General features: G+C 36.0%; 1 protein-coding gene and 1 long non-coding RNA gene across 2 annotated transcripts; both read left to right on the plus strand.

The window, feature by feature from the left end:
• The first annotated feature begins 4,102 nt into the window (after positions 1-4,102).
• Positions 4,103-4,827, plus strand: LOC112750131 (pentatricopeptide repeat-containing protein At3g23020). Its single transcript, XM_072210306.1, has 2 exons — positions 4,103-4,382; positions 4,436-4,827. The coding sequence occupies exons 1-2, from the start codon at positions 4,103-4,105 to the stop codon at positions 4,825-4,827; spliced, it is 672 nt and encodes a 223-aa protein (XP_072066407.1).
• A 181-nt stretch (positions 4,828-5,008) lies between these two features.
• Positions 5,009-7,269, plus strand: LOC140179892 (uncharacterized). The gene is made up of 4 exons (XR_011873793.1): positions 5,009-5,576; positions 5,680-5,811; positions 5,907-5,980; positions 6,743-7,269. It is a non-coding gene; the product is annotated as an uncharacterized lncRNA (long non-coding RNA).
• The last annotated feature ends 16,239 nt before the right edge of the window (positions 7,270-23,508 follow it).

Here is a 23,508-nt window from a genome sequence, read left to right on the forward strand (position 1 = left end):
CCAATGACATTTTCGAAAATTCAGAGAGACCATAATAGAATATATCTAATAGGGTCCATTCTGAAAACATGTCAGATGGACATCTCTTGGTCAGCTGCTTGTATCTTTCCCAAGCTTCATAGAGGGATTCACCATCTTTTTGTTTGAAGGTTTGAACATCCACTCTCAGCTTGCTCAGCTTTTGAGGAGGAAAGAATTTATCCAAGAAGGCAGTGACCAGCTTGTCCCAGGAGTCCAGGCTATCCTTAGGTTGTGAATCCAACCATATTCTAGCTCTGTCTCTTACAGCAAAAGGGAAAAGCATGAGTCTGTAGACTTCAGGATTAACTCCATTCGTCTTTACAGTATCACAGACTTGCAAGAACTCAGTTAAGAACTGATAAGGATCTTCAGATGAAAGTCCATAAAACTTGCAGTTTTGTTGCATTAAAGCAACTAGTTGAGGCTTAAGCTCAAAGTTATTGGCTCCAATGGCAGGAATGGAGATGCTTCTTCCATCAAACTTGGATGTTGGCTTTGTGAAGTCACCAAGCATTCTCCTTGCATTATTATCATTATTATTTGCGTCTGCCATGTCCTTCTCCTGTTCGAAAATTTCTGAAAGGTTATTTCTGGATTATTGTAATTTAGCTTCTCTTAATTTTCTCTTCAGAGTCCTTTCAGGTTCTGGATCAGCTTCAACAAGAGTGCCTTTATCCTTGTTCCTGCTCATAAGAAAGAGAAGAAAACAAGAAAAGAAAAAGGAATCCTCTATGTCACAGTATAGAGATTCCCTTATGTTAGTAGAAGAAGAAAGTGTATAAGAAAGAAGAAGGATGGGTTCGGTTTTTTTTAGATGAAGAGAGGTGAAGAGAAGTGTTAGTAATTAATTAATTAAATAGAAGAAGAAAAGAGAGAGAGGAGAATTCGAAAATAATTTTTGAAAAAGGGTTAGTGATTTTCGAAAATTAAAAATAACATGTAATTAAAATTAAAACATGAAACAATTAATTAATTAAAAAGAATTTTTGAAAAAGGGGGAGATATTTTCGAAAATAGAAGAGGGAAAAGTAGTTAGGTGGTTTTGAAAAGGATAAGAAACAAACAAAAAGTTAGTTAGTTGATTGAAAAAGATTTGAAATCAAAATTTGAAAAAGATAAGAAGATAAGAAGTTAGATAAGATATTTTGAAATCAAATTTTGAAAAAGATAAAATTTTTGAAAAAGATAAGATAAAAGATAAAAAGATATATTTGAAAAAGATATTTTGAAAAAGATTTAATTTTAAAATTGACTTAACTAACAAGAAACTACAAGATAAGATTTTAGAACTTAAAGATTGAACCTTTCTTAACAAGAAAGTAACAAACTTCAAATTTTTGAACCAATCACATTACTTGTTAGTTAATTTTCGAAAATTTGATATAAAGATAAGAAAAAGATTTTTGAAAATATTTTGAAAAATAATTTTGAACTTTTCGAAAATTATAAAAGAAATGAAAAAGATATGATTTTTGAAAAAGATTTTGAAAAGATAAGATTTTTTTTTTTAAAATTGAAATTTTGACTTGACTTGTAAGAAATAACTAATTTTAAAAATTTTTGACCAAGTCAATCCCAAAATTTCGAAATTTTGGAGGGAAATAAGGAAAAGATATTTTTGAAATCAAATTTTGAATGAAAAACACAAAAATGACCCAAAACATGAAAATTTTGGATCAAGACACAAGATGCATGCAAGAATGCTATGAATGTCAAGATGAACACCAAGAACACTTTGAAGATCATGATGAACATCAAGAACATAATTTTGAAAAATTTTTGATGCAAAGAAAACATGCAACACACCAAACTTAGAAATCTTTAATGCATGGAAAATATGAATGCAAAAATGCACATGAAAAACAACAAAAGACACAAAACAAGAAATCATCAAGATCAAACAAGAAGACTTGTCAAGAACAACTTGAAGATCATGAAGAACACTATGAATGCATGAGATTTTCGAAAATTGCAAGAAAAATTTTTAAAAGCATGCAATTGACACCAAACTTAAAAATTAACACAATACTCAAACAAGAAACACAAAATATTTTTGATTTTTATGATTTTCTAATTTTTTTGTATTTTTATTAATTTTTTTCGAAAATATAGTTTGGAAAAACGAAAAATAAAAGAAAAATTTTGAAAAAGATTTTTGAAAAGAAAATTACCTAATCTGAGCAACAAGATGAACCGTCAGTTGTCCATACTCGAACAATCCCCGGCAACGGCGCCAAAAACTTGGTGGACGAAATTGTGATTCCCTTTTTTTTTTTGTAATTGGATTTATGCTCTGAGGGCATTGTTTATTTCCTTCACAATCTCGTTCAACTAACCAGCAAGTATACTGGGTCGTCCAAGTAATAAACCTTACGTGAGTAAGGGTCGAATCCACAGAGATTGTTGGTATGAAGCAAGCTATGGTCACCTTGCAAATCTCAGTTAGGCAGATTAAAATAGTTTTATGGGTTTTCGAAAATAGAAATAATGAAAGGGATAAAGATACTTATGTAGGTTCATTGGTAGGAATTTCAGATAAGCGGATGGAGATGCTGTAGAGCCCAAGGACGCCTGCTCTCCTACTGCTTCTACTCAATCCTTCTTACTCCTTTCCATGGCAAGCTTTGTATAGGGGTTCACCATCAACTGTGGCTACTTTCATTCCTCACGGGGAAATAACCTGTGCGGCTGTCACTCGCACAGCTAACCAGTCTGGAGGCATCACCCATGGCTGATGGCTACATCCCATCCTCGCAGTGAAAACTATGCAAACGCACTCTGTCACAGTACGGCTAATCACCGGTTGGTTCCCGCTCCTACTGGAATAGAATCCCCTCTTTTGCGTCTGTCACCAACGCCCAGCAGGTTAAAGTTTGAAGCACGTCACGGTCATTCATTACCGGAATCCTACTCGGAACACCACAGACAAGGTTGGACTTTCCGGATTCCCAGGATCCTACTCGGAATACCACAGACAAGGTGAGACTTTCCGGATCCTCATAAATGCCGCCAACTATCTAACTTATACCACGAAGATTCTGTTGGGGAATCTAAGAGATACGCATTCAAGCTCTGTTGCATGTAGAACGGACATGGTTGTCAATCACGCACATTCATAAGTGAGAATAATAATGAGGGTAATTGAACTCATTACATTCATCATGTTCTTGGATACGAATGAATATCTTGGAATAAGAATAAGAGAGATTTGAATAAAAGAAGATAGAATTGCATTGATACTTGAGGTACAGCAGAGCTCCACACCCTTAATCTATGGTGTGCAGAAACTCCACCGTTGAAAATACATAAGCAAAGAGTTCAGGCATGGCCGAATGGCCAGCCCTCTCTAACGTGATCAATGATCTCCTAAGATGAAGAATAAAACAAAACTGAGACCAAAGATGTCTAATACAATAGATAAATGTCCTATATATACTAGACTAGCTACTAGGGTTTACATGAGTAAGTAATTGATGCATAAATCCACTTCCGGGGCCCACTTGGTGTATGCTTGGGCTGAACTTGATTAATTCACGAGCTGAGGCATCTCTTGGAGTTGAACTCTGAGTTATGACGTGTTTTGGGCGTTCAACTCCGGATCATGACGTTTTTCTGGCGTTTGACTCCAGACAGCAGCGTGTACTTGGCGTTCAACGCCAAGTTACGTCGTCAATCTTCGAATAAAGTATGGACTATTATATATTTCTGGAAAGCCCTGGATGTCTACTTTCCAACGCCGTTGAGAGCGCGCCAATTGGAGTTCTGTAGCTCCAGAAAATCCATTTCGAGTGCAGGGAGGTCAGAATCCAACAGCATCAGCAGTCCTTTTGTCAGCCTTCTTCAGAGTTTTGCTCAAATCCCTCAATTTCAGTCAGAATTTACCTGAAATCACAGAAAAACACACAAACTCGTAGTAAAGTCCAGAAATGTGAATTTAACATAAAAACTAATAAAAACATCCCTAAAAGTAGCTTAAACTTACTAAAAACTATATAAAAACAATGCCAAAAAGCGTATAAATTATCCGCTCATCAATGGCAAAGGAAAACTTTACAACAAAGCTGTTTCTCTCTTCAGGGGAATGAAGAATCATGGAACTTGGCCTGATGGTTGCACTTATAATTCCCTCATTCAGATGTTATCCGGTGCTGATTTAGTCGATCAGGCAAGAGATCTCATGGTTGAAATGCAAGGGATGGCATTTAAGCCGCATTGTCAGACTTTTTCTGCTGTTATTGCATGCTATGCTCGTCTCAGTCAGCTTTCTGATGCTGTCAGTGTGTACCAGGAAATGCTACGAGCCGGAGTAAAACCAAATGAGGTTGTGTATGGATCTTTAATAAACGGATTTGCAGAATACGGTAGTCTTGAGGAGGCACTGTTGTGTATGGATCTTTAATAAACGGATTTGCAGAATACGGTAGTCTTGAGGAGGCACTTAGGTATTTCAACATTATGGAAGAATGCGGATTATCTGCCAATTTAGTTGTGTTGACATCCTTGCTAAAGTCTTATTGTAAGGTTGGGAACTTGGAAGGAGTAAAAGCCATTTATGAACGGATGCAGAACTTGGAAGGTGGTCTTGATTTAGTTGCGTGCAATAGTATGATCAGTCTCTTTGCAGATCTTGGATTGGTTTCCGAAGCCAAGATGGCTTTCGAGAATTTGAGAGAAAAGGGCTGGGCAGACGGGATTTCATACGTGACAATGATGTTTCTTTATAAAGATGTGGGAAGGATCGACGAGGCCATTGAGATCGCAGAGGAGATGAGGCTTTTAGGTTTACTGAGGGATTGTGTTTCATAATAAGGTACTGGTATGTTATGCCACTCATGGACAGCTTTATGAGTGTGGTGAACTAATACATGATATGATATCTAAGAAGCTTTTGCCAAATGATGGAACTTTTAAAGTGTTGTTCACTGTATTAAAGAAGGGAGGGTTTCCAATTGAAGAGTTGTGCAGTTGGAGTCATCTCTGATGGAGGGGAAGCCTTATGCGCGACAAGCTGCGATCACTGCTTTGTATGCTTTAGTTGGTATGCACAATTTGGCGCTTAAATCCGTTCAGACATTCATAGAATCCGAGGTTGATCTTGACTCCTATGCATATAATGTGGCAATCTATGCATACGGTTTGGCTGGAGAAATCAACAAGGCCTTGAACACATACATGAAAATGCTGGATAAGCATTTGGAGCCGGACATTGTGACTCAGATTAATATGGTAGGTTGTTATGGAAAAGCTGGCATGGTTGAAGGCGTGAAATGGATATTTACCCAACTAAGAGGCTGAGAGATCAAGCCATGCAAGTCTTTGTTCAAGGCTATTATAGATGGTTACCACGTTTGCAATAGAAAGGACCTAGCTGAGTTAGTTAGCCAAGAGATGAAAATCACATTCAACTTGGAAGAAAATAATGAAGTTGAGAGCAAAATTGAAAGTGAAAATGGAAGTGATTGTGATTGATTTTGATGAAAGCTTCTTTGAGGTCTGTTAAATCCACAAGTGGTTGTATATTAGGGTTAGGGGAGACAAATTTATGTATGTACAATGTAAGTGATCATATATAAATTTCTTTTTGCTTATTTTGTATAGCGAAATATATTGATTGACAGCAATTATTATTCAGTATCTTTTTTATTTATGTTTTTGCAGGATGTTGGCAAAATTTGTGAACAAGTTCTCAGCTTATCTAACAACTTAATGTCACCATATAAATTGGAACTTCCACCACTGGAAAGCATCTGTATTCTAGTTTTAAATAATACTGGTGTAGATTGGGAGCAGGTTCCTTTCTATATCTTTCCCCAACTTATATCTGCTGCTTAAATTCCAATCATGTTAGTTAGGAGCCACTAAATGTTTCCTGTTTAACTGGGCAGGTTGAATTGCTTAGACAATCATTGACAGCTATTAAGAGCTACATCTTATCGGAAACAATATAAGCAGAGTACTGGTATATTCTTGTTAAATATCTTAATGGCTGTAACAATCATTGACAGCTATTAAGAGCTACATCTTATCGGAAACAATATAAGCAGAGTACTGGTATATTCTTGTTAAATATCTTAATGGCTGTACACTTAGATATCCTCTCATGAGTACCCATTTCTGAACTATGGAGAGCAGTTGAATAAACATTAGAAATTGAACCATTTCGATCACACTGCAAGATTTCTCTAAATCATAGTCTCAGAATGGAAGCCCATTAAAGGAGGGAATAGCATTGTTGATACATTCTTCTTTCTTTAGCATTTTGTCTGCCTTTATTGTTCATCTCCTCAAAGGTTTGTCGTTTTACATGTAGTGGGGTGTAAGTTTATTATTATTATTATTAGTATTATTATTATTATTATTATTATTATTATTATTATTATTATTATTAAGGCAAGCTAATAATCATGTTTCCCATCTGGTGAACAGTTAATTATGACAATCTCAACAGAAATACTGCGATAGCAATTATAGTTATATTTGAGAATGTGGATGATGTATTGAATGTAGATTCTATTATCAAGCTTACTCCCTTGGATCTCCTATGCAATTTATTATTTTATAGTTGATACATAATTGATGTTGAAGTGTATTAATTTTATTTTTTTTATGGAAATAATAAGGGTAATTTGGTTTTTACTTTAATGTTTAATCTTATATTGCTCTTTTTTTTTTGTCATTTGTATGAAGTACACAATTTTTAAGCTTTCTATTTTTTTTTCAGCCTATGTCATCCTCCATTGTTCAAGGATTTAATTCTTTGCGTCTATTGAATTTGGATGATAATTGTATAGCTGAATGCGATGAAGTCATGAAGCTTTCTCAGCTTAAGATGGTTGGTTATGGCTTCAAATACGTTCTCAACTCCAGATTGGACTGATACCATTTAACGACATTTGACTTTAGTAACCATTTATTTATTTATTTATCTAACCACTTAACATTTAAGTTAACTACTTATTTTAAGTGCTTAGCACCAGAGTGAAATCGTGTGATTAAAGTGAAATGTGGTTAAAGTCATAGGTGGTATCTATATTACTGAAAGTACAGATAGATTGTTCCCTTACTTGGTGGTAAGATTTATATTGTGAAGTTTTATATACATAGTGTACTTCTTAGTTATGCATGACATGTCATGGCTGCTGTGCTGTATCTATGACAACGAGTCCGGCCCATTGATTGTTATATCAAATAATTTGTTAGAAATGATGAATTGGGGATGCAATATTTTAAATTATTTTGTAGCTATAATTATTCTGAATATTTTTTGAGCATGTCTTTTATATTTGATTGAGTTATTGTATCTCGCTTCTTGTAAACACATTTTTTTTTGTGTATATTCTTCTGGAACTGTTTTCTTTACCTCACATGGATGGAGTCAGATTATAAATTCATAATTTACCATAACATCAAGACTCACCCGAGGCTAAAATTTATTTGTAAATAAAAAATGGAAACTAGGAAAGACAGCAACATAAATTAAAGCTTGCTCTTCTCAAAGCTTATCCAACATTCCAAAGAACACCTATAATGTGTTACTGTTAACATTGAAAAAATTTTAACCATTTAGTCTTTTATTAGTAATCTTTTTATCTATTCTGCGATTCATCTACGAATATTTCAAGGACCAAATCCATGCTTAAACTTTTCAAAATCTTATATATTCTTACCAAACATAATATTATTATGCGTCATCCATGCACGCCAAAGAATTGAAAATAACAAAATAACCCATTCTTTCTTTGTAAAAACTACTGAATGAAAGAACTCTTGGTAAAACGATGAGGTTCTCTTATAATATATATGACTTCTTATGATGATAAAATAAAAATAAAAAGCATAGAATAATATCGTGTATATTTAAGTTAATTTTATTTTTTTAATAACCAGATTTGTCATGACGTAACCGATAAACAATGACAATTAATACAGATTGAATATATTTTGAGTATAATATAGTAATAATTACTGCATATTTTTCGTTTAAATTTTTAATAAAAAACTTTATATAATTTTATGTATTATCTTGTGCCTTACACGAAAACATACACTAGTTAATTAATTAATTGATAGTGAATAACTTCAAAAAAAATAAAAAAAAAAGAAGAAAAAGACCTTCCGATAATTAAATAAATGCACAAGTCAATTAGTCATTAACCTATGAAAGAAAAAAAAAGATTAGAAAGGATTAAAAAATTATAATTGTAAATTTGTAATTATTAAATTTCTAAATACAGTGCACTAAGCCTAGCTAAGACACCGCCACTGACAACCTATATAAGAATGCAAAACTCTTCTCAACTTTACCCCTCAATTGCACTTCCTATGTTGGTTGTGATTTCTCAATAAGCGGTTCTTGTTCGTTTCTTCTCTTCTTCTTTCCCAATTGCTGGGTTCTTTCTCTCTGCTGCTGCTTCTTCTTCTCAAATTAGAAGATGCGGAAAGGCGAAGGCCTCCGGTGCTCAACTGAAAGAGAACTGGCTGTCTTCACTGTCTTACCCTCTTTTGAGTGAAGATACACAGCAACACCAAAGTGATGCCTCCAACTTCAAATGGGTAATTGGAATCGACCCTGACGTCTCTGGCGCTGTGGCGCTCTTGAAAACTCAACATTCTCATTCTGATTATGCGCTTCAGGTATCCTTCTTCTTTTTTGTTCACGTTACGTGGCTTTCTAGGTTTTACCTTATAAGTCAGACGGAGGTGTTCCTGTAAAAGGAACAAGTGAATTCGGTTCTCAGAAGTCTGCTAGATTCCTTATATAGTTTGGAAATTACCTCTGACGATGGTGGGATTCATTTTAGGGCTTTGGGTTTGAGAATTTGGTGTTTTATGCAAGAATGTATGAATCAACAGTGGCCAGTGAAGAAACTTTATTATTTGCACGTTTCGGCAATGGGGATGATTCCCCCCTTTTTTGTTGCTTCTCTTTATAAAGATGTCTCCCCCCTTCTCTTTCCCCTCCCCCGAAAATCTTTTGTATTTTGGTGTTTAACGTCGGAATCCATTATAAAGATGCCTTTTTTTTTGGGCAAGAAAAGAAAAAGGGTTTGCTTTTTTATCATGTAGTTACTTCTTGATTATCTTGGGAATGAATTGGTTTTGGACAAGTTGGTTTTTCTGTGATTGAATTACGGACAATTGAGTTTTGCCATTTGATAGTTCTTGGATGCACTGTTATATCTCTTCTAGACTTTGAATTTATTTCAATTCTACCCTGCATAATGTATGTTTGAGCCTTTTGGAAAAAGAATTTGTCGCAGAATGGTATATGATTGACTTTTACAGCATGACAAACTTAGTTGCAGAATTTTTTCAATTCTTTTGTGATGATTTTTTTCCTATGTGGATCATATAAAATGTCCCTTGGAAAGTTGTGTAATGATTTGTTGATGATAAAATTGTGCGATAACGTCCATGATGCTTATGATCCTAGAAAACTGAAATGTGTGGAAGGGACTTTTTCTGTCCAATTATATTGAAACGTAACCATACATGTGGCCCTATGAAATGTGATGAAGGATTTTAGTCCTTATGACCCGATAAAATCATTTTGATGAAGGATTTTAGTCTTTATGATGTGAAAGAATTGGATAAGATGATATGCGTGGCCCTACGAAATTGAATTGTGGCAAAGTATCTTAGTCCCTATGACTCAAGAAAATCGGATACAATAATTTGTGGTCTTATGAAATTGAATTGTGATGAAGGATCATATTCCATATGACCTGAAAAACACAGATATAATGATGCGTGGCCCTATGACATTGGATTGTGGCAAAGGATCTTAGTCGCTATGACCTGACCCGAAAATATCAGATACAATGATGTGTGACCCTATGAAATTGAATTGGGGTGAAGGATCTTAGTCCCTATAACCTGAGTATATTGGATATGATTGACCCTTATGTTGCAAAATGATGTTATTTGGCTTTTTTTTTTATCCATGAATATTGAAGTTTGATAGTAAAATTGACCCTATGACCTTAAAATTTGGCGAAGGGTTTCTGGTTCCAAATGTGGTGAAGGATCTCTTGTCTCCAAAATACTATTTTTTCCTCTGTTGTTTCTTGTTCATGCTTTGAAATTTATCAGAACAGTAAACCGTAAAATCTGATTTTTCTTACCGCAAGTAGCTTTGCATAAGCTGCTCATTGTCAATTTGTGTTTTACAAAATTTTGTGTGCAAATAATTGCTCTTATGGAATATATTCATTTCCAAAAAAGAAAAAAGGTTTGCTTTTAATTATTGGTGTTATTTTTTTATTATCTTGGGGATAAGTTAGTTTTGCAAAGGTTGATTTTTCTTTATTTCCCCAACTATTTTGCTGTTATTAAGGACAGTTGAGTTTTGCCATTTGATAGTTCTATGGATGGACTGTTTTTTCTGTTATTTTTATGATTTGGATGCGACTTTGGACTTTGAATTTATTTTAATTCTACCTTGCACAATGTATGTTTGAGTGTTTGGGAAATGAATTTGTTGCAGAGTGATATAGGATTGACTTTTACATCATGACAAACTTAGTTGCAGAGTTGTTTCAATTCTTTTGCCATGATTTTTATTACTATGTGGATCAAATAAGATGTCCCTCGAAAAAGTTGTGTAATGATTTGTTGATGGTAAAATTGTGTGATAATGTTGATGATGCTTATGATCCTAGAAAACTGAAATGTGTGGAAGGGTAATTTAATTTAGTTGGCTTTTTCTGTCCAATCATATTGAAAAGTAATGACATATGTGACCCTATGATGAAGGATCTTAGTTCCTATGACCCGATAAAATTGGAATGATGATATATGTGGCCCTGCGAGATTGGATTGTGACGAAGGATCTTAGTTCGTACATGATGATATTATGTGGCCTTGCGAAGTTGAATTGTGATGAAGGATCTTCAGTCCCTATGACCCAATAAAATCGGATACAATGATGTGTGGCCTTACAAAATGAAATTGTGATGAAGGGTCCCTATGACCCAAAAAAATCGGATATGATGAAGTTTGATGGTATATGTTATTTGGCTTGTTTGACCCATGAACATTGAAGTTTGATGGTTTAATTGACCTTATGACGGTGAAATATGGTGAAGGATCTTTTGGCCCCAATGTGGTTGAAATGCGGTGAAGGGATCTCTTGGCTCCAAAATAGAGTTTTCTTTCTCTGATGGTGTTCTTGTTCATGTTTTGAAATTTATTAGAATATTGAACCGTGAAATCTGGCTTTTCTCATTACAAGTAACTTTGCATATATAAGCTGCTCAACCATTGAAAGATGTTATATATAAACAGAAAATAATTGAGTGATTGAATTCATTATCAATTTGTGATGGACTTTTACAGCATGGCAACTTAGTTGCAGAGTCATTTCAATTCTTTTGTGATGTTTTTTCTGTTCACTTACTAGTACATCAAATTTAAATTTTGTCCATTGAAAATAATTGTGCAATGATTTGTTTTGATGGTAAATTGTGGGATCATGTTCATTATTCTTGTGAGCCTAGAAAAATGAAATGTGTGGAAGAGTAATATGTTTGTCCTATATGACTGCAAAATCAAATTGCGGGGATGTATGATATATCTGGCTTTTTCTATCCAACAATATTGAGATGTAATAATATATGTGGCCTTGTGAAATTGAATTGTGATGAAGGATATTAGTCCCTATGAGTCTATAAAATTGGATATGATGGTATGCTTGACACTTACGTTGTGAAATGATGTCATCTGTTATTTTTTACTCTAGAATATTGAAGTTTGATGGTATAGTTGATGATATGAAGTTGAAATGGTAAAGGATCTCCTAGTTCCACAATAGAGTTTTCTTTCTCTATTAGCACAATATGAAATTTATGAAATCTGGTTTTTCTCATGCTTGAAATTTATTCGCACTGGAATCTGGTTTTTCTCATGCAACATGTATAGGCTGTTACTTGCTTCGAGAATTGAAAGATGTCATAGATATGAGTGATTGAATTCATTGTCAATTTGTGTTGCACAAAAAAAAAGTATAGAACACATACTCTTTGAATTTGTCATTCTAATTCTCTATACTAATCTGTTATAACAACATGTATGCTAATCTATGTTAATCAGTCTCATTTTGAGATTCTTCATCAATCTCAACTCAAGGGAGATGCGAGTTGGTGGAATACATGTTCACTGCAAGGAATTGTGAGACTTCCCCTGGGATGATCATATCCAAACTCTTCCTCAACTTCACTCAACTCTTAGAATGAAAGCTTGGTTCAAATATGAAATGGGAATCACATAACACTTTTGATTATGTCTGACATACACTGCAAGATAACCCTTTGGGACTTGTACGGATTTTGAAATTGCTTGCTTAGCTGAGAATGATGCCTTTCCCCATTTTTCTTGCGTATGTAGGGAATGGAAAGAGTAAGGGAAAGCTCTAGTGCTTAAGAAGAAAGTGTTCAAGTATTGATCTTCAGATTGCCAGGGAGTTGTGTTGTGTTGTTTCTTAAGCAAGAGTCATGCATATGAAATCATGTGATGCTGTTTTAGAGTATCAAACAATGGCCAATAATAGATCATAGCCTCCTACCTGATGCTATCAACTTATCAAGTATCAATCAAAACACTGAACTTTTCATCCAGAAGCTTTAATTCTTTTTATTCGCATTATTACTCTACAGGTACGCCATCTTATAATTATGAGACACTTTTCTGTGGAGATTTTTTTATGTTCCGTTTTTGAAGTTTCTTCGACCCTGTCACCAAATTGAAAATTTTGTTATGTGAAAGTTCTCTGTTGTTGAAATTCAATCATTCATCTTATTATTTTCTTTCTTATACAATATGTGAAACACTTGGATTTCAATTTTATATATCGCTTGAAGAGGCTACTGAAACTTTTTCAGTTTCATCATTGTAATGCGGGTTTAATCTATTTCCTCTCATGTTGTATGCATGTTTGTTTATTCTGTGTGGTTAATTGTTTCTGGAACCCTAGAATTGCACACTCTTAATTTATCAGTGTTCTAGCAATACAGTGGAGTTCGTTGAACTCTTACAGATATAGAATGGAATTGAACTTCTAGATTATGAATTCTCTCACTCACTTATTGCAGCAGATAAATTTTTCTATGCAGAAACTATAGTATTTGGATTATTTATTGCATTATTATTCTCTCTGCTGTGATTTGGAAGTTGTAGAAGTAGTTAGGTGATATGTTAAGATAGAATATTACATTTTCACAGACTTTGCTGCATTACTTAGTTGTGGAAAAGGAAAGTTATGGGTGTGTTTATTGCTGATTCTCAAAAAATTGCTTTGACAACTTGATTTCAGAAACTGGAAATAATTTTAATTAGAAGCTACTCTATTTAGTTTTTCCAGAAAAGGTTAATTGATTTTTTTCTTTAATCTATACAATTATGTCAAAAATGATTTTTTCAGTGTGTATATATTACTGAATTTTTGTCAGAAAAAGCTAAAACAAACGCATCCTATATACATTTTTCATAATCCAGCTAACTTTCTTTATTAGTCAAATGAAGATCCTTATCTAGCCTGTGCAATACCTGAGGTTTGTCATGGTGGTGCCCTTTCTCACGATTCCATCTACTATTGTTTGTGCTGCCTCATATTGTAATTGTTGCACTTAAAATTACTGTTAAGTTTCTATGAATTTTAGCTACGGAGACCTTGAACATGTATAAAACTCTTTGATTTGTATTGTTTCATTGGGAAATGTGTTGACTAGGAATTTTAACTTACTTGATCATATATGCTTTAGCTGTTGTTAAAAGCAATATTTTTGGAATATCGTCTCTTGTGAACTCTTATATGGGGTGTAAGTTTCAACTGAGTTGATGCTAATTTTAAGTTCATATTTATTTTAGAATGGCTATTTTAGGTATCTGGGAACTGAATCAGTCCTTTTTTCCCTTTGTTTCCAGTTAAGCTAACTTGGGATAACTTGTTTATCAATAAGTCATTTTTCCCTTTGTTTCCATTTTCTTATGAACACTCAAATATTTAACATGATATGATTTCACTTGTTATAGACCATAGACCACTGTTACTCCTTTTTAAATATTTATAACTCTTCCTAATTATTGTGTCCTGTCATATGGATTTGGATGTTCTATTAGCATTCATACGCTAGGATTTGGATTTTATCCATGGGCCCTCAAACACCACAAAGTGCAATGTGACAGAAAGAGACAGTACGCTGGGCGAGTCTCTCATCACCTCCAAATTCTCTCAAAGCCTCACTTCAGTTCCACTCCTTTCTTCTCTTTCCCCTTTCCTTCATCCAATCCTTGCTAATTCCTCCTTTAGACAATCTCAAACTGACCCCTTATCCTCACACTTCAAAAGAGAGAGAGAAGAAATGCCTAGACTCACGGCACCTTCGGATTATTCTAAAGAGCCTCTTCGTCACCCTTGTCTAAAAATTAACTCCAAGGCAAGCCTTATAGTTATCCTAATTATTCCCAGGTCTCGTGGTTTCGTAAATATTTTATTTGAGTTTTGGAGATTATCATGCTTTCATCTTTTCCTTTTGTCAGGAACCTTTCAATGTGGAGCTAACAAGCTCTGCACTGACATGCTCGTACGTTACTCCAAATTTCTTTTACAAGAGGAACCATGGCCCAATTCCCATCGTTGAAGATATTGAAAGGTTCTTTTTTTTCTCCTTCTGTTTTTATGACCTTTTTTCAGCTTAACCATAAACGGAAAAAATAAAATTAACATTGTCTATGACTTGCTTGGCTGAGGAGCAGGTACTCTGTTTTGGTAGAAAAGCTCAAAACCGTTTTTCATGAAAGATATCAGGTTAGTGCACGGATTGATTCTATGAATTTGTCAAATAGGAATTGGTTACTGACCTGGTTATTCTCGTGATTTTTTTTTGCGTTTTTCGCTCGTTTCGCACGTGTGTTTTTATTTTTGTGTTTTTCGCTCGTTTCGCACATTTGCGTGTTTTTCGCTCGTTACGCACATATGTTTGTTTTTCGCTCGTTTCACACGTCTGTGTGTTTTTCGCTCGTTTCGCACGTGTGTGCTTTTCTTTTTTGGGTTTTTCGTTCGTTTCGCACGTAAGCGTGTTTTTCGTTCGTTTCGCACGTATGTGTTTTTCGTTCGTTTCGCATGTGTGGTTTTTTTTGTTTTTCGCTCGTTTTGTACGTGTATGTGTGTGTGGTTCTTTTGTTGTTTTTCGCTAGTTTCACAATGTGTATTTTTCGCTCGTTTCGCATGTGTGTGTTTTTTTTTTGTTTTTCACCCGATCCGCATGTATGTGCGTGTTTTTCGTTCGTTTTATACGTATGTGTTTTTCGCTCGTTCCGCACGTGTATTCTTTTGTTTCGCATGCATGTGTTTGTGTAATTTTTTCTCTTTTTGCACGTCTGCGTGTTTTCGCTCATTTCGCACTTGTATGAGTGTTTTTTGTGTTTTTCGCTCGTTTCGCACAAGAGTGCGTATTTTTGTATTCTTCACTCGTTTTGCACGCACGTTTTTCTGTGTTTTTCGCTCTTTTCGCATGTGTTTTTTTTTATTTTTTCGCTCTTTTCGCACGTGTGTATTTTTTGCTTGTTTCGCATGTTTGTTTTTTATTATATGTGTTTTTTACGCTCGTGTGGCACGTATGCGTGTTTTTCGCTTGTTTCGCACCTGTTTTTTGCTTCGTTTCACACGTGTTTATCGTTTTGCACGTGTTTTTTTATTTTTTTTGCAAGTTTCGCACATGTGCGTGTTTTTTGCTCGTTTTGCACTTGTGGGTTTTTCACTCGATTCGAGTGCACGTGTTTTTTTTTGTGATTCTCTCTTTTCGCACGTGTGCGTGTTTTTCATTCGTTTTGCATGTGTTTTTCGCTCATTTCATCCCTGTGCGTTTTTCGCTCGTTTCACACTTGTGTGTTTTTTTATTTATTGTGTTTTTGGCTCGTTTCATACGTGTGTGTAATTTTTGTATTTTTCGTTCGTTTCGCACGTATGTTTGTGTTTTTCGCTGGTTTCGCACGTGTGCGTGTTTTAGTCGTTTCGTACGTGGGCATGTTTTTTGCTACTTCCGCACGCGTTTTTTTCGTTTGTGCTTTTTTGCTCGTTTCGCACGTGTGCGTGCTTTTCGCTCGTTTCGTAAGTGTGTTTGTTTTTCGCTTGTTTCGCACGTGTGTGCTTTTTTTTTTGGGTTTAGCTCGTTTTGCACGTATGCATGGTTTTCGCTTGTTTGGCACGTATGTGTTTTTTTCGCTCGTTTCGCACGAGTGTGGTTTTTTTTGCGTTTTTCTCGTTTCGCACGTGTATGTGTGTCTATGTGTTTCTTTTGTTGTTTTTTGCTAGTTTCACAGTGTTTTTCGCTTGTTTTGCATGTGTGTGTTTTTTTTAAGTTTTTCGCTCGTTTTTCATGTGTGTGCATGTTTCTTGTTCGTTTCATACATGTGTTTTTCGCTCGTTTTGCACGCATGTTTTTCTCTGTTTTTCGCTGTTTTTGCACGTCTGCGTGTTTTTCGTCAGTTTCGCACATGTGTTTTTTTTTTGCTCGTTTCGAACGTATGCGTATTTTTCGCTCGTTTTGCACGAGTGTATTTTTTGTGTTTTTAACTCGTTTCACACGTGTGTTTTTCGTTCTCTTCGCACGTGTGCGTGATTTTTGCTTGTTTCGCACGGGTTTTTTGGGGTTTTTGCTCGTTTCCCGCGCTAGTGTTTTTCGCTCGTTTCGCAAGTGTGCGTTTTTTATTTTTTTGTTGTTTTTCGTTCCTTTCACACGTGAGTTTTTTTTGTATTTTTTGCTCATTTCGCACGTGTGTTTAACGCTTGTTTTGCATGTTTGCGTGTGTTTTTTAATTTTTAATTTTTTTATTTTTCGCTCGTTTCATACGTATGCATGTTTTTTGCTCATTTTGCACCTGTGAGTGTTTTTTTATCTTATGTTTTTTGCTCCTTTCGAACATGTGTTTTTTTTATTTTTCGCTTGTTTCGCACGCGTATGTGTTTTTCGCTCGTTTCACATGTGTGTTTTTCGCTCATTTCGCTCGTGTGTGTATTTTATTGTTTCACATTTATTTTATTTTATTTTTATTTTTCGCTCGTTTCGCACGGGTGGCTTTTTGGCTCGATTCGCGGGCGCATATTTTTTCATTTGTTTTTCGTTCGTTTCACACGGGTATGTGGTTGTGTTTTTCGCTCGTTTTACACGTGTGGTATTTTTCGCTTGATTCGCACCTGGGTGTGTTTTTTGGATTTTTTGCTCGTTTTGCACGTGTGCGTATTTTTTGCTCGTTTTGCAAATGTGCGTGTTTTCGCTCGTTTCGTACCTGTGTGTGTTTTTCGCTCATTTCGCACGTGTGGTTTTTTTGTTTTTTTTCGCTTGTTTCGCACGTGTATGTGCCTGTGTCTTTCTTTTGTTGTTTTTCGCTAGTTTCACTATGTGTTTTCTGCTTGTTTCGCATGTGTTTTTGCGTGTTTATTATGTTTTTCGCTCGTTTTGCATGTGTGTGCGTGTTTTTCGTTCGTTTCGTACATGTGTTTTTCGTTCGTTTCGCACGCGTGTGTGTGTATTTCATCGTATTTTTCGCTCTTTTCGCACGTGCGTTTGTTTTTCTTTGTGTTTTTTCGCTCGTTTCGCACGTGTACGTGTGTGTCTGTGTGGTTCTTTTGTTGTTTTTCGCTAGTTTCACAATGTGTGTTTTTCGCTTGTATCGCATTTGTGTGCGTGTTTTTCATTCGTTTCGTACGTACTTGTGTTTTTCGCTCGTTTTGCACGTGTGTATTTTTGTTGTATTTTTCGCTCGTTTCACATGTGCGTGTGTTTTTTCTTTGTGTTTTTCGCTCTTTTCGCACGTCTGCGTGTTTTAGCTCGTTTCGCACGTGTATGTTTTTTTCGTGTTTTTCGCTCGTTTTGAACGGGTGCATGTTTTTCGCTCGTTTCGCACGAGTGCGAATTTGTGTTCTTCGCTCGTTTCGCACGCCTGTGTTTTTCTGTGTTTTTTGCTCATTTCACACGTGTTTTTTTATTTTATACGTTTTTCGCTCCTTTCGCACGTGTTTTTTTTGTATTTTCGCTCGCTTCGCATGTTTGTGTTTTTTGTGTTTTACGCTCATTTGGCACGTATGCGTGTTTTTCGCTTATTTCGCACCTGTGTGTCACGTGTTTTTTTATTTTTTTCGCATGTTTTGCACATGTGCGTATTTTTCGCTCGTTTCGTGCGAACGTGTTTTTTTGTGATTTTTTCTCTTTTCGTACGTGTGCGTGTTTTTCGTTCGTTTCGCGCGTGTATTTTTCGCTTGTTTCGTAAGTGTTTTTCTTGTGGTTTTCACTCATTTCGTCCGTGTGCGTTTTTCGCTCGTTTCACACTTGTGTGTTTGTTTTTTTATTTATTTTTGTGTTTTTCGCTCGTTTCGCACGTGTGTTTGTGTTTTTCGCTTGTTTCGCACGTGTGCGTATTTTTCCCTCCTTTCGCACGTGTGCGTATTTTTCCCTCCTTTCGCACGTGTGTTTTTTTTATTTTTGTGCTTTTTTGATCGTTTTGCACGTGTGCGTGTTTTTCGTTTGTTTCGCAAGTGTGTCTGTTTTTCGCTCGTTTCGCACGTGTGTGCTTGTTTTTTTTGGGGTTTTAGCTCGTTTTGCATGTAGGCATGTTTTTCGCTCGTTTCGCATGCGTGAGGTTTTTTGTGTTTTTCGCTCGTTTCACACGTGTATGTGTGTGTCTGTGTTTCTTTTGTGGTTTTTTGCTAGTTTTACAGTGTGTTTTTTGCTCACTTCGCACGTGTGTTTTTCGCTCGCTTCTTTCGTGTGTTTTTTTTGTTATGTTTTTCGCTCCTTTCGCACATGTGTATGTTTTTTTTGTATTTTTTGCTTGTTTCGCACCCGTATGTGCTTTTCGCTGGTTTCACATGTGTGTGTTTTTTTGTGCTTTTTGCTCATTTCGCTCGTGTGTTTGTTTTTTGTTCATTTTGCACCTGTGTGTTTTTTATCGTTCCGCATTTGTTTTTTTATTTTTTTGTTTTTCGCTGGTTTCACACATGTGCGTGTTTTTCGCTCGTTTCGCATGCGTATGGGTTTTTGGCTCGATTCATGCGCGCATGTTTTTTCATTTTTGCGTTTTTCGCTCGTTTCGCATGGGGTATGTAGTTTTTTGTGTTTCTTGCTCGTTTAACACGTGTGTGTATTTTTCGCTTGATTCGCACCTGGGTGTGTTTTTTGGGTTTTTTGCTAGTTTCGCACGTGTGCGTATTTTTTGCTCGATTTACATATGTGTTTTCGCTCGTTTCGGACGTGTGGTTTTTTCGCTCGTTTCGCACGTGTATGTGTGTGTCTGGGTGTTTCTTTTGTTGTTTTTTGCTAGTTTCACTGTGTTTTTCGCTTGTTTCGCATGTGTTTTTTGTTTTTCGATCGTTTTGCATGTGTGCGTGTTTTTCGTTCGTTTCGTACATATTTGTGTTTTTCGCTCGTTTTGCACGCGTGTCTGTGTTTTTCTTCGTGTTTTTCGCTCTTTTCGCACGTCTGCGTGTTTTTTCGCTCGTTTCACACGTGTGTGAGTGCTTTTTTTGTTTTTCGCTCGTTTCACACGCGTGTTTTTCTCTCTATTTTTCGCTGTTTTCGCACGTCTGCGTATTTTTCGCCCGTTTCGCACATGTGTGTGTTTTTTTTGTTTTTGCTCGTTTCGAACGTATGCGTATTTTTTGCTCGTTTCGTACGTATTTGTATTTTTCGCTCGTTTCGCATGAGTGTATGTATTTTTTGTGTTTCACTCGTTTAGCACGTGCGTGTGTGTTTTTCTTTGTGTTTTTTGCTCGTTTCGCACGTGTACGTGTGGGTTTGTGTGGTTCTTTTGTTGTCTTTCACTAGTTTCAAAATGGGTGTTTTTTGGTTGTTTCGCATGTCTTTGTGTGTGTGTTTTTTCTTTGTTTTTCGCCCATTTCGCATTTGTGTGCGTGTTTTTTGTTCGTTTCGTACGTATTTGTATTTTTCGCTCGTTTTGCACGCCTGTATTTTTCTCTCGTTTCGCATGCGCGTGTTTTTCTTTGTGTTTTTCGCTCTTTTCGCACGTCTGTGTGTTTTTGCTCGTTTCGCACGTGTATGTGTTTTTTTATTTGTGTTTTTCGCTCGTTTTGCACGTGTGTATTTTTATTGTATTTTTCGCTCGTTTCGCATGCGCGTGTTTTTCTTTGTGTTTTTCGCTCTTTTCGCACGCCTGCGTGTTTTCGCTCGTTTCGAAAGGGTGCATGCTTTTCGCTCGTTTCGCACGCTTGTGCTTTTCCGTGTTTTTCGCTCTTTTCGCACGTGTGCGTATTTTTCGCTCGTTTCACACGTGTGTTTTTTTATTTTTTGTTACGTTTTTCGCTCCTTTCGCACGTGTTTTTTTTTGTATTTTTTGCTCGCTTCACACGTTTGTGTATTTTTCGCTTGTTTTTTGTTTTTTTTTTTTGTTTTACGCTCGTTTGGCACGTATGGGTGTTTTTCGCTTATTTCGCACCTGTGTTTTTAGCTCGTTTTGCACAAGTGTGTATTTATCGTTTCGCACGTGTGTTTTTTTATTTTTTTGTTTTTCGTAAGTTTCGCACGTGTGTGTTTTTCGCTTCTTTCGTACGTGTGTTTTTCTTGTGGTTTTCACTCATTTCGTCTGTGTGCGTTTTTCGCTCGTTTCACACTTGTGTGATTGTTTTTATTTACTTTTTTGTGTTTTTCACTCGTTTCACACGTGTGTGTAATTTTTTTGTTTTTTTGTTCATTTCGTACGTGTGTTTGTATTTTTCGCTGGTTTCGCACGTGTGTGTTTTTCGCTCCTTCCGCACGCGTGTGTTTTTTTTTCATTTTTGTGCTTTTTTGCTCGTTTCGCACGTGTGCGTGATTTTCGCTCGTTTCGCAATTCTGTTTTTTGCTCGTTTCGCATGTATGCGTGTTTTTCGCTCGTTTCGCACGTAAGTGTTTTTTCGCTTGTTTCGCACGCGTGTGGTTTCTTTTGTGTGTTTTTCGCTCGTTTCGCATGTGTATGTGTGCGTCTGTGTGTTTCTTTTGTTGTTTTTTACTTGTTTCACAGTGTTTTTCGCATGTTTCGCATGTGTTTGTGTTTTTTTATGTTTTTAGCTCGTTTTGCATGTGTGCGTGTTTTTCGTTCGTTTTGTACATATTTGTGTTTTTTGCTTGTTTCACACGCTTGTGTTTTTCCTTGTGTTTTTCGCCCGTTTCGCACATGTGTACGAGTGTTGTTTTTTATGTTTGTCGCTCTTTTCGAACGTATGCGTATTTTTCGTTCGTTTCGTACGTATTTGTATTTTTTGTTCGTTTCGCACGAGTGTGTGTATTTTTTTGTGTTTTTCACTCGTTTCGCACGTGCGTGTGTTTTTCTGTGTTTTTCGATCATTTCGCACGTGTGCGTATTTTTCGCTCGTTTTGCATGTGTTTTTTTGGGTTTTTTGCTCGTTTCGCGCGTTAGTGTTTTTCGCTCGTTTTGCAAGTGTGTTTTTTTATTTTTTGTTATGTTTTTCGCTCCTTTCATACGTGAGTGTTTTTTTGTATTTTTCGCTCGTTTTGCATGTTTGTGTGTGTCTTTTAATTTTTTATTTTTCAGTTTTTTGCTCATTTTGCACGTCTGCGTGTTTTTCGCTCATTTCGCACCTGTGTGTGTTTTTTATTTTTTCGCTCGTTTCGCACGTGTGTTTTTCGCTCACTTCGTGCATGTGTGATTTTTTATTTTTTGTTATGTTTTTCACTCCTTTCGCACATGTGTATGTTTTTTTTTATTTTTCGCTTGTTTCGCACGCGTATGTGTTTTTCGCTCGTTTCACATGTGTGTTTTTTTTGTGCTTTTCGCTCATTTCGCTCGTGTGTGTGTTTTTTCCTCATTTCGCACGTGTGTGTTTTTCGCTCGTTTTGCACGTGTGTGTTTTTTATCGTTTTGCACTTGTGTTTTTTTATTTTTTTGTTTTTTGCTGGTTTCGCACATGTGCGTGTTTTTCGCTCGTTTTGCACGCGTGTTGGTTTTTGGCTCGATTTGCATGCGCATGTTTTTTCATTTTTGTGTTTTTCGCTTGTTTCGCACGGGGTATGTGGTGTTTGTGTTTTTCGCTCATGTTACACGTGTTTGTATTTTTTGCTCGTTTCGCACTTGTGTGTGTTTTTTTGTGTTTTTCGCACGTGTGCGTGTTTTCGCTCGTTTCGCACTTGTGTGTGTTTTTCGCTCGTTTCGCACGTGTGTAGTTTTTTGTATTTTTTGCTCATTTCGCATGTGAATGTGTGTGTCAGTGTGTTTCTTTGGTTGTTTTTCGATAATTTCACTGTGTGTTTTTCGCTTGTTTTGCATGTGTTTTTGCGTGTTTTTTCATTTTTTTCGCTCGTTTCGCATGTATGTGCGTGTTTTTCATTCGTTTCATACATATTTGTGTTTTTCTCTCGCTTTGCACGCGTGTGTTTTTCTTCGTGTTTTTCGCTCTTTTCACACGTTTGCGTTTTTTTCGCTCGTTTCACACATGTGTGTGAGTTTTTTTGTGTTTTTCGCTCGTGTCGAACGTGTTCGTATTTTTTGCTTGTTTCACAATTGTGTCTATTTTTCGCTCGTTTCGCACGTGTGTGCGCTTGTTTTTTTGGTTTTTTAGCTCGTTTTGCACGTATGCATGTTTTTCGCTCGTTTGGCACGTATGTATGTTTGTCGCTCGTTTCGCACCCGTGTGAATTTTGTGTTTTTTGCTCGTTTCGCATGTGTATGTGTGTGTATGTGTTTCTTTTGTGGTTTTTTGCTAGTTTCACAGTGTGTTTTTCGCTTGTTTCGCACGTGTGTTTTTCGCTCGCTTGGCACGTATGTGTTTTTTATTTTTTTTATGTTTTTCGCTCCTTTCGAACATGTGTATGTTTTTTTTTTGTATTTTTCGCTTGTTTCGCAAGCGTATGTGTTTTTCGCTCGTTTCTCATGTGTGTGTGTTTGTGTGTGTGTGTTTTTTTTTTGTGCTTTTCGCTCATTTCGCTCGTGTGTGAGTTTTTCATTCATTTCGCACGTGTATGTTTTTCGCTCGTTTTGCACCTATGTGTTTTTTATCGTTTCGCATTTGTTTTTTCTTTTTTTTTCGTTTTTTTCCTGGTTTCGCACATGTGCGTGTTTTTCGCTCATTTCGCACGCATCTGGGTTTTTGGCTCGATTCAAGCGCGCATGTTTCTCCATTTTTGCGTTTTTTGCTCGTTTCGCAAGGGTATGTGGTTTTTTTGTGTTTTTCGCTCGTTTTACACGTGTGAAACGAGTGAAAATCACACACATGCAAAATGAATGAAAAACACAAAAAAAACCCATAGACACACACTTGCGAAATGAGCGAAAAACATACAAATGTTCGAAACGAGCTAAAAACACAAAAAAATAAAAACACACACACCCACACCTATACGAAACGAGCGAAAACCACGCATAAGTGCAAAACAAGCAAAAAATCCAAAAAAATAAAATAAAATAAAATAAAATAATCATCAAAAAAACAAACGTACGAAACGAACGAAAAAATACACACACGTGAAACGAGCAAAAAACACA

Source organism: Arachis hypogaea, chromosome 2, assembly GCF_003086295.3.
Source record: "Arachis hypogaea cultivar Tifrunner chromosome 2, arahy.Tifrunner.gnm2.J5K5, whole genome shotgun sequence".
Taxonomy (NCBI): domain Eukaryota; kingdom Viridiplantae; phylum Streptophyta; class Magnoliopsida; order Fabales; family Fabaceae; genus Arachis; species Arachis hypogaea.